Raw genomic sequence first — 12,004 nt, 5'->3', positions numbered from 1 at the left:
GCGAATGGTAAAGTATTGAAATTAAACAAAGCATAAGTCCATATCCATGTGCCACTAATGATACAAAAGTAAATAAATAGGAAGCAAAGCCTGTCAGCCGCCATTTTAAAAAGAAAGCCAACAATGATGTAATGGCGGACTAAAGTTTTTAAAAAAAATTACTTTACCATCTATTGCATGTCCTGCATTAACTTTACTTGTTTAATGCTAAAGCGTGGCATACCGCGATTGCTACAAAAGTAAATGGAAAAGAAGAAGTCGACAGCAACCTATTTTTTCCTTTATTTACTTTTGTAGCAATCTCGGCACATCACGCTTTAGCTTTAAATGTGTCAAGCTAAAGGGTGGAGTGCCGCCAATGGAAAAAAGTATATACATAAAAAAATAAAATAAAAGCCCATATCCATAAATCAGAAGCAGGATGGAGTCTGAGAAGGCAGCTGCAGCCAAAAGGGCGTGTGTCTGGGAAGTGCAGTGGGGAAGGCGCTATTGTGTTTACATCTCCAGCTACATTTAAAAAGAGACTAAGAAAAGAATGCTAATAAACTATAAATAAAATGTTCTGAGAAAAGTTACATGCAAGAGGGGCTGTTCTTATGGGAGGTTACAACTGAAGAGAAGGAGGTACTATTAAAGAAATAAACCAATGAAATACAAATAATTGTAAGAGACTAAAAGAAGGCAATAAAATACATGGGTGAAACATAGGCAGAGCTTAAAACCCATATACTGTATAAAGCACGTCTCGAAGAAACAGCACAAGCACTGCCTAGGCAAGACCTAAAAAGAAGGGTGCTCGGCTTCTGCAAAATAAGCTGATGGATATAGTTTCCCAACAAAAATATCTGGGTGTGACACCACAGATGCTCGATCATTTTGGTCTCATCTGCAGCAGTTGAGGGCAAAAGCATGTGCGTTAAATTCTGCTTTTACTACTCTTTACAAATCACTGAAAGGTCCTTTTTAACTGAGTTTTTTTAAGTTGCGGATGCAAAATTAATTCTTACAATCAGTTATGACAGCGAAGTATTTCGAGGGCGTGATGCGCACACTGGAAAAAATTGTAGCAAGATGCAACAAAATATTATTCCAATTACCAAAAGCAGAGTCACCTGCACAAGTTCACTTAGAGCTAGGAATTGTTAAGAAAAAAAAATGCACACTAAGGAGCATTCCTTAAAATTAGCTTCAAACCTGGCCACTTAAAGACCACTGCTGAAAATCTGCTATGGATAGAGGTAATCAGCAACAATATAATTATTCCCGCATATCAAAATATAAGTTCAAGTTCAGCATTTGTATAGCGCGCTATTCACCCAGAGGGTCTCAAGGCGCTTGAGGGAGGGAGGTGTTTTACTTATCGAATATCCAAGTTTTTAGTTGCTTTCTGAAGGAGAGGTGGTTCTGTGTAAGGCGGAGGTGGGTGGGGAGAGAGTTCCAGGTCTCTGCCGCTAAGTAGGAGAAGGATCTTCCCCCCCATGGTGGATCTGTGGATGCGCGGAATTGCGGCGAGGGCTTGATTGGATGATCGTAGTTGTCGGGGGGGGGGGGGGGGGGTGTAGAAGGATAGACGCGTGTTGAGGCATTCGGGTCCTAGGTCGTAGAGTGCTTTGTGTGCGTGGCTGAGGAGACGGAACGTTATTCTCTTTATGACAGGGAGCCAATGGAGGTCTTTCAGGTGGCTGGAGATGTGAGCTTGCCGGGGGATGTCCAATACGAGTCTGGCTGAGGCGTTTTGGATGCGTTTGAGTTTTTTCTGTAGTTTGGCTGTGGTTCCGGCGTAAAGGGTGTTTCCGTAGTCCAGTCGGCTTGTGACCAGTGCGTGGGTGACCGTCTTTCTTGTTTCGGTGGGGATCCAACGGAAGATTTTTTTGAGCATTCGTAGGATGTTAAAGCAGGATGATGAGACGGCGTTGACTTGTCTGGTCATCGAGAGGGAGGAGTCTAGGATGAAGCCCAGGTTACGTGCGTGGTCCGTAGGTATGGGTGCAGTTTCGAGGGCCGGTGGCCACCATGAGTCGTCCCAGGCAGAGGGGGATGGCCCTAAGATGCGGACTTCTGTTTTGTCAGAGTTTAGTTTTAAACGGCTGTTCTTCATCCACTCGGCTACTTCTTTCATTCCTTCGTGTAAGTTGGTTTTGGCGGTGTTTGGGTCTTTGGTGAGGGAGAGGATCAGCTGGGTGTCGTCTGCGTAGGAGATGATGTTGAGGTTGTGTTGGTGTGCGATGGGAGCGAGGGGACTCATGTATACGTTGAAGAGGGTGGGACTGAGTGATGATCCTTGTGGTACTCCGCAGATGACTTCGGTGGCTTTTGATTTGAAAGGGGGGAGGTGGACTCTCTGGGTTCTTCCGGTGAGGAACGAGATGATCCAGTCCAATGCTTTTCCTTGTATTCCGACGTTGCTGAGGCGTTGTATGAGGGTGCTGTGACAGACCGTGTCTAAGGCTGCGGAGAGGTCAAGTAAGATTAGAGCAACTGTTTCTCCGTTGCCCAGTAGTGTTCGGATGTCGTCTGTTGCTGCGATGAGGGCGGTTTCGGTGCTGTGTTTGGCTCGGAAGCCGGACTGTGAAGGGTCGAGGGATTTGTTGGATTCGAGGAAGGCGGCGAGCTGACTGTTGACGGCTTTCTCGATTACTTTGGCAGGGAATGGGAGGAGCGAGATGGGGCGGTAGTTCCTGAGTTCAGTTGGGTCTGCCGAGGGTTTCTTCAGAAGAGCGCTGAGTTCGGCATGTTTCCAGTTTTCCGGGAAGGTAGCGGAGTTGAAGGAACAGTTGATGACATGCGGAGATGGGGTGCTATGATGGAGTCTGCTTTGTTGAAAATGTGGTGGGGACATGGGTCGGTTGGCGATCCTGAGTGGATGGAGTTAATCAGGCGGATGGTGTCTTCGGTGGTGATTGGGTTCCAGGCGCAAATGTTGTTAGAGTGCGGTTTTGGTTCGGAGGTGGGTGGGGTGGACTGGTCTTTGGACTGGTTTTCAAAGCTGTTATGTATTTGGGCGATTTTGTTGTGGAAGAATGAGGATAGGGAGTCGCAGAGGTCTCGGGAGGGGGTGATGTCGTTAGTGCCGGCAGAGGGGTTAGTGAATTCTTTGAAGATGTTGAATAGTTCCTGTTTTGGGCATTGTCGTCAAGTCGATCCTTGAAAGCTGATTTCTTGGTGGATCGGATCAGTTGGTGGTGTTTGCGGGTGGCGTTCTTGAAGGTGGCTAGGTTGTCAGTGTTTGGGTTTTTTCTCCAGGTTCGAGAGTACGACAAAACTTCTTGGATTTCTTAAGGTCATCGTTGAACCAGGGGGCTTTTTTGCTGCCTTGCTTGATTAGATGGTTTTTCAAGGGTGCTAGTTCGTCTGCGCTGTGTGTGATCCATTGTGTGAGGTTGGTGGCTGCTTGGTTAGGGTCCGATGAATTGGCAGGGGGGTTTGGTGAAGCGATGTGAAGAGCTGGTCGGTGGTGATTTTGTTCCAATTTCTTCAGGGAATAGGTTGTGGGGGGTTGTGGGTCGTGGACTTTTTGTAGTTGAAGTGAACACAGCTGTGGTCCGTCCAATGGAGGGCTGTGGTGTGATCGAAGGAGATGTGCTTGCTGGAGGTGAAGATAGGGTCAAGTGTGTGTCCGGCAGAGTGGGTGGGGGTGTCAACGAGTTCTTTGAGTCCGAGATTGACCAGGTTGTCCAGAAGGGTGGTGGTGTTGTCGTTTTTCTTTTCCAGGTGGAAGTTGAGGTCTCCTTTCCAGGTGGAAGTTGAGGTCTCCCAGTAGAATGTAGTTCTCGGATGGGAGGGCATGTGGACTGATGAAGTCAGTGATGTCTTCGCTGAATTGTGTGCGGGGTCCTGGGGGTCTGTAGATGAGGGTGCCTCTGAGTGTGGTTTTGGGGTCGGTGTGAATCTGGAAATGAAGGTGTTCGGCGTAGTGAGGTTATCGTCTGAACTGGTCGTGATGCGGATTGTGTTCTTATGGACAATGGCGATGCCTCCTCCTGTTTGGTTGGTGCGATCTTTTCGGATGCTCGTGTAGGTGTACGGGATGGCTATGGCGATGTCGGGGGCTGATGAGGCGTTCATCCATGTTTCTGTGAGGAAGGCGACGTCTGGCGATGTAGTGTCGAATAGGTTCCAGAGTTCGATGGAGTGTCTGTGGACTGAGCGGGTGTTGAGCAGGAAGCACTTCAGGTGGTTAGTGTCGGAGCTCTGTTTGGAGTCTGTGGATTTGGTGTGGGTCCTGATACAGTCGAACTAGCAGGAGTGGCAGGTGAAGGGTCCATGGGTGTGTCCTGGGGCGGCTTGGTGGCAGTTTGGGAGTCGGCCGGGGTTAAGTGCTGAGAGGGTTGCAGCGTCGTATGTTATGCAGGAGGAATGGGATTTGCGGGGGCAGGGGGTCTGGCGCTGGGCGCGGTCCAGGCGCGGACGTGCGTAGACGGGCTTACCTTTGGGGCACCTTCGGCACGCATGTGGCGCGCATGTGGCGCTACCGCTGCGCGTGACCGCTGCGCACTGAGGCATCTGTCATATGCGGATAGGGGAGGGGCGAGGGAGGAGCAGCTGGGAGGCAGGAGCGGGGTGGAGATCCGGGCGTGGAGGCACAACAACAACAAGAAAATGGCTGCAAGCCAAAAGCTAAACAGGATTGGGGCACAAACAGATATAACGCGATGCAAATGGCAGTGGCACCGGCACAATCGGGCACAGATGAAAACAGGCCGCACAGCACAATTGAAAATATCGTAAAAGCGCACTTTGGCAATCTAGCGCTACGATATGATTAAGATAAGCAATTAATTAATCAACAATCAGGCAATCTAGCGCTACGATATAAATTGTATTAATCAATCTGGCAAAAGCAGTTGTGGGAGCAAGGCGAGGTAGCTGATAGCAGTCTGGCGGTATAACGCTACGATACCAGGCGGCAGGCAGGGCAGGGAGCAGCGTGAGGAGCGACCGCTTCTGAAGGGATCATTTATTACTCTTTACAAATCACTGAAAGGTCCTTTTTAACTGAGATTTTTAAAGTTGTGGATGCAAAATTAATTCTTACAATCAGTTATGACAGCGAAGTATTTCGACGGCGTGATGCACACACACTGGAAAAAATTGTAGCAAGATGCAACAAAATATTATTCCAATTACCAAAAGCAGAGTCACCTGCACAAGTTCACTTAGAGCTCGGAATTGTTAAGAAAAAAAAATGCACACTAAGGAGCATTCCTTAAAATTAGCTTCAAACCTGGCCACTTAAAGACCACACCTGAAAATGTGCTATGGATAGAGCTAATCAGCAACAATATAATTATTCCCGCATATCAAAATATAGAAGCAGCATTGACTAATCTCCAAGCCAGCAAGTTTATGGAATACACCAGCCACTAACAACTTAAAAAAAAAATCTTAATAAAATTGTGTGAAAATGATCTCACTCTCTGAGGACTTAGTCACTGAAAAAATTCACACTTGCCTGGATGGTAATCAAATGTTATGCAACTTTGCATGTTCAAGCATATTTTGAGACTGGTTATTCACACTTCATTAAGCATAAGCTATTACTATACCACCACCTTGGCAGTCTAACCTCCCTTGATTATGAAATTAATAACAAAATAGCAGAAAGAACAATGTGCAGACTTTGTACAAAATCAGATGAAACTTTAACTGGGTCTGGTAGAGTACCTAGGGAAAGCATCCATGGTCTTAAAAAGAGTCCTTCATTTACAATAGCACAGAGTAGTTCGGCTGACTTACACTTAGCTATCTAGGTAAAGCCTTAGTCTTTGTTATACGAAAAGCAGGCTCCCGTTTCTCATAGCTACTCTCCTCAACCACTCATCTGGAATTGCCCCTGGTTTGCCATAGGACAACATGCAAGTTGGAATTTAACTTTACCCGACAGTGGGCATGTATTGTTTGCATTCCTCAAGCTGAAAAGAGGAACCCTGGACACTGAAGTGTGGAAGGATGGAGACAAGACTGCCTTTAGAAATTCTATGAGGACCTTTTAGCAATAGTCGTTGATCAGTCCTTCCTGAGCACTGCCATTTGGGTACCGGCAGGAGAATTAAGGAAAAAAGTACTTATAAAGAGCAGAGGTACATCGTAACAGCATATTAGTACTACAATAATGTAAGAAAGGAAAAATAAAGGAATAATTGAACCAGCTCAGGAAGGATAAAGTGAAATGATACATTTAAATCATTTATGCAAAAAATGTGATCAGTAATGAATTGCAAAGCAGGAGGTTCCAGGTTTTACCAGGGAGCGCGAGAAAGCCCTCCACTCTATATGGAGTTGTTCTGAACTAATGGACAAGTACAAGAATTTTAGAGGCAGAGAGCATGGATTTACTCGGGGTACATTCCTTAACAAGCCTTAAGGGCGGGAGGGGGCTTCTCACCAATGAGACTTGTGGACCAGGCAAAGGGTTTTGCACTGTATTGTCAGGTTCCCCTGAAGCCAGCATAACTTATGTTTGGCTTCCAAAATATGGTTGAACTTGCGCAGTCCACAAGCCAGACAGCTGCATTCTGAAGGGGTTGCAGAAGGAAATGAGGATTAGTCACCAGATTCTGTTAGGAGGGAAATCGCCAAGCAGAGCCATATTTCTCACACCCATAATACTTCTTCAGGAATTATGTCAGCCAGGTGAGGAGGATACACACTACATTGTGCTCATGTTTTGGGTACTCCAGATTGGAGCCCCCACTGTCACTACAGTGAGACCAACCCCAAACAGATGTATTGTCTCTGGACAGCTGATTAACATCCACAGTCTGGGAAAATAGTTTTAAAGTGAGACCCAGACCATCCCAAGGCTTACTGTGATTAAGGGCTGGTTGTTCAACCGCAAGTCTACCAGAGGTGATAGACATCACCTAAATTCTGCACACAACTTGCTGGAGAGCTCTGGGTCTACCTTGCACATAGAAGCAAGTGTACTTTGCACAAAAGCGTGGATTCTAGGACAACAGAGGAATATGCCCTGAACTAGCATGGTTGAGGCCTAGTAACCCCTGCATGCTCCTTGACCTTTCAAATAGGGTCTGACAATCAGATAAGAGTTAAATTGAGGGTTGCAGGCAGATGGACCATGCATTAACAGAGGCTATCTGAGCTAGATCAAGATGAAGTGCTGTGAGAAAGTGCCTCTTTTCGCATGGTTAGTCCCAACTTTTTGCTTGGTTTGGCGTGGTTTTGATTGTAGAGCACAGGGTCATTGCAACCAGGTCCCCTGTGCCAGTGCTTCTCTTAAGACCACCCTCAATTGGTACTTCTACCCCCCCCCCATCAATCCCTAGTAAAGGGTGCCCTGGGTACCTAGGGCGTGGGAGCTGAAGAGGGTCCCCCTGGGACCCAACCCTCACTGGGACCATGCTACTGCCCTTGCAGCCTGCATGCCCTTGCAAGGGAGAAAATAAAGTTTACATGGCACCCCGCCTGGGTGCCATGCAAGCCAGCACTGCCTGAAGGCATATGTAAGTCTCCCCTCTGGCAGGCCTCACAGACCTAAGGCAGGGTGCACTATACTATAGGTGAGGGCATATCTGCATGAGCAGATCTGCCACTACAATACTGTATCCATTCAATTATATTTTAAGTGCCAGGGAAGCCAGAGAGTACATGGGCTGGGAACTCTGCAAATCCAGTTTCACAGCACCATGAAGGCTTCACTGAACACAGGAGTGTTTGGTACCAAACAGCTTCTTCCAATAAATCCAAACTGATGCCAGTGTGGGATTTATTGCACTATGTACCCAGAGGGCACCTCAGAGGTGCGCCCTGAAAAGTTACCAACCCTGGCGTTATAAAGCCGGGTCTGGTGGCTCAGTCGACTAAAGCAGCCACTGCAGGGGCCTGTGTTCGACCTCATGGTCACAGGTTCAAATCCCAGCGGGTCCACTCAGCCTTTCATCCACTTGAGGTTGATAAAATGAGTACCATTGAGTTGGGTAACAAACATCTGTTATTCAGAGCCAGGACACCTTCGGGTAATCGTGCGCTTTACAAATACACCAGTTATGTTATGTAGTCTCTGACCGGCTGTAGGCAGCCAGCCTCCAACAGACATGTTTTGGGCCCCCGGGTAGAGTCCCTGCACTCTACAACCAGAAACAATGCCCATGATGGGCGAGTGCTCGAAGAGGGAAGCTTCTAAGGCTTGTAGGCTTTGCAATGCCACCCCCAGTCTCTGCTGCTAGCAGCATATGGCAGCCCCTGGTTAAACCCCCACTTTGAGAGGGAAAACTAGCAAGAAAACTTGGAATCTGAGGTGTACTCACCTCTGCTAACTCAACCCCTAAGGTGAGGGAGATGAGGAAGCACATCTTTCAGTCCCAGTCATATTGAACATGGGTGGAACCCTTCAATCAGTGCTAGGTCTACGCCCCCTCCAACAGGAGGGTGGCATAACAGATTGTAGTCACCTCAGGTAAGGTGCCTATTGGCCCTACCTGCTACTCCCTTACAACACCCCTAAATCTGGTATTTAGGTGGCTCCTCCACACGTAGAAACTAGATCTGAGACTACCCAGGAGGCAAGAGAACTACCCTGTAGAGCAGACTGAAGACGACAGCCTTGGCCCCAGCCCTTCCGGCCTGTCTCCAGTTTCTGCGAACCTGCAACCAGTCTTGTAGCCAGCGACCTGAAAACCCTAGGAGTACTGCTGCCTTCGAAAAACGATGGAGAGAGGACCTGTCCAAGAATAAACAAGCTTCAAGGACCCCAGATCCAGGCGGATCGGCATCTCCTGCCCACTCTGCAACAGATGCCCACTGCCAGAGTCAGAGTGGCTCACCTGTGCAGTGAAGTCTCCTCAGCGATCCTGACTTCGTGCAGAGAGTTTGTTGACCTTTCCTGAGCTCCACGGCAGCACATGCAGTAAGGCAACAGGCCCCCCCAGATTTTGACCCCTAAACCCGTCCGCGCCATGCCACTGGTGGTGCAGTTGTGGTACTCTCCTGACCCTTGCTGACTTTTGGTTCAGAAGTCTGGAATTTTTTAAGTGAACTACCTATTTAACTGCGATATTGTTTTACCCATAGGATAACATTGAACTCAGCTGAACATTGTCGATCTTTCAAAGTTAGAAGTATTTTTTTAATTAAAAATTTAACGTATTTCAATGATCTTAGTCTTAAAATAAAATACAAAGTATACATTTCTGAAATTGGTCCGGTTCTCGTTCTAAAGTCGTGTGTCCATTATTGAGGACTGTTGTGCAATAAATGTCTTTCACTCCTCTGTGTTCGGCCCAAGGCTGCTCACCCACACTACCACTTATAGAGCACTTTGGGTTTTACATTGAGCCCTGTACACTTTTGGGGAACCCCTGGACTATGTGCACGGTATAACCACTTGATGGTAATACCATATAGAGCCAGCTTCCTACAAGCAATACATGCATTTCCTCCCCCTTTCCCAGGAATCTTTCTGCACAACTGTTACTTACCAGGTATGCCAGTTTTGGCAATGGCTGCAGCAGCATGATCCTGAGTGGAGAAAATGTTGCAGCTGGACCACTGCACCTGCAAAAAGTGTAGGCGAGCACAAGGTTAGTTCTCGAGAATCAAAATAAAAAAAGCAGGCTTTTCAGGTGATGAAACAAAGCAGTGCTGACAAATGATTCAAAGCACTTTCAGTAATGCTTCAACTTTAGTAAACACGCAACTCTGTACATGATAGTTTGTCTAAGACTTAAAATGGCATTGAGATTGTTAAAAGCAAACGAGAAAAGATCTGAATCAAAATGTACATAAAACTCTTAATTTTGGGTTCAAAGAGAGAAGCGCATGGTTCTCTGACAAATTACAAGTCTTTAATGCAGCCTTTTGAAAGAACATTTGCAGGTAATCATCAGTTTATAGGGCCTGCTCAGAACTGAAAACGCCTGACCAAGAACAAGCTAACTTCTGGATTTCTAAAAAGGAGAAAATCCATATCACCCCAAGAAAGAAACATACTAATCTTTACAAAATGACATGCACCGCACAAACGTAGCAGGGGAACCTCAAAGATCGGATGCGGAGTATACAATGGGGCAAACGAAACATTTTATCCTTACTCAAAATACAAACATTACGCTGATCGTTACTCATAATGAAGCAATGGTCAGTTCAGCCTCTAAAAAACAAACTACAATTTTAAATTCACTAGTGTTAAGATTATTTTAGTCATCCAGCCCGGGTAAGTGCTGGACTTGACTGGTTCTCCTCTGCAGTGAGTCACTTGTCTTAAGATATCAACTTAGTGGATTTGTCAATCAGACCCTTTGTTAACTAGTGAACGATAGTGGTCACGAGTAACAACTGCCTAAGACTGGCATGGTTCAAAACAGTGGCCAGATTTGGTCCTGCTCTGTTTAGTCACAAAGATGCCTTCTAATATTTGCCAAGTGGTCAGTGCTACATGCTTGGCAGGCCCTCGTTTTATCGCTGGACTTAATAGGGATACCCCCTCCCCACCCCAAGCTCTGACAATCTGTTCTTCATTACTGCTATTCAGAACCCTCCTTAAGGATCAGATACTAGTAATACCAGTATGCATGCTTCTCCGGAATAGTACTGCAAAAAAGTGTGTGACCCAGAACACAAATGCATGTTTCTGTAAGGGTTTAGCTTTTGCATCACTGTCCAGGAAATTACGCAGGGAATACGTTTCCTCCTTCATGGACTCTGCCAGAACTGTAGTGTTCCCAACACTGAATAAGCTACCTCCGGAGCACAGGCCCAACCTGCCCATCAAAATGTTTTGACGCTTGCCAGTCGCCCTTCTATTACGACAGAGGGATTTATTTTCCATGAGGTCACATGAGGTTGTTGAAGGCCAAGATTACACAACTCGCACCAATTCTTGCCACATTCATTGGATTGCAAAGCCCAATCACTCTTCTCATTCAGCTCAACACTAAAAGGTGTCCGGCATGAGGGCTTTCTCTGGACACATGGAATTTTGCCAGGATACGATGATAGTCCGGAAAGACGTTGTTTAATTCCAAGAATTTACGCTGAGCGACTTTTTAATTAACAGGGAATTATGAACAGCTACCTACATTCACAACTCTTTGGCATGTCTATGAAGCCTTTGACTGTTCCCATACCAGAATGTAAAGAGTACCTCTCTTAACTGTTGGAGATGAACTACAGGCATTTCTCTATATGCAGGCAATGTCGCCATTTACACCAATAATCGAAACAGGCAATGCCTGCTCCAAAAGAAATAGAATCTTAATTCAACTAAGGATATAAATGACCTATTTAACCCAAGTACATAGCAGCAGCTCGTATGGGCATTACTGTCAAAAGAAGGAGAAAACGTACCTTGGTTTCAAAATTTCCAGTAGAGTAAATTTGGTCAACATTACAGTAACCAAGTTCCTCTATTTATTCTGTTATCTGCCTATGTCATGGCTAATCCTTTCAATTAGACACTCCGATGGCTTAATTTAGAGAAGATATAAGGCATCAAGACCATTTTTGTTTTTTAAAGATTCCCCAGGCCCAATCAGGCTGGGCATCTTGGTGAGTAAGCTTTATTACAGGGTAGCTCTTATGCAAATCAATCAGGATGGGGTTTTCACTTTGTCTTTTTCTCCAGTACACTCAAAAGCCTTCATCCTAGGGACCCAACATCAACATTTCAAATTGTGTACCCTTTAGAAGCTCTGGGTCAACATTGTGGCGTTTTGTGACATTGAAAAAATGGTCATCTAGGAAACAAATTTCAGAGATTCATCTCAATTGAGTGCACAGTGAATGATGTGATCAGAACACTCCAAGGCCTTAAAGGTAATCATGCACAGCAAGACTCATCTGCCTTAGGAGAAGGTCCAGTCACAAAAGTCTGATCAGCAGCCATGGGCCTAGCTCCCTACATACGTACCAGACTCTACGAGTACAACTTGCAGCACATAGGTGGCCCAGAGATGTTTTCAAAGGAAGGCAGCAACACTTGAGCGCACTGTCCAACTGTCAGCTCAGCAGGCCCTATGTATTCCCAAACCCAACATCAGGTGGCACT

The 12,004-nt window shown here is 46.2% G+C and overlaps 1 protein-coding gene across 1 annotated transcript in view; it reads right to left on the bottom strand.

Annotated features, from left to right (window-relative positions):
• Nucleotides 1-12,004, bottom strand: part of AHCY (adenosylhomocysteinase) — a 194,800-nt gene that overhangs the window by 118,080 nt on the left and 64,716 nt on the right. Inside the window, exon 3 of the mRNA XM_078652177.1 lies at nt 9,438-9,513. Coding sequence (XP_078508303.1) covers nt 9,438-9,513 — 76 coding nt within the window. The remainder of the gene's footprint in view (nt 1-9,437; nt 9,514-12,004) is intronic.

Source organism: Lissotriton helveticus, chromosome 7 (assembly GCF_964261635.1).
Source record: "Lissotriton helveticus chromosome 7, aLisHel1.1, whole genome shotgun sequence".
NCBI lineage: Eukaryota > Metazoa > Chordata > Amphibia > Caudata > Salamandridae > Lissotriton > Lissotriton helveticus.
This window is presented reverse-complemented; position numbering and strand designations above follow the sequence as displayed.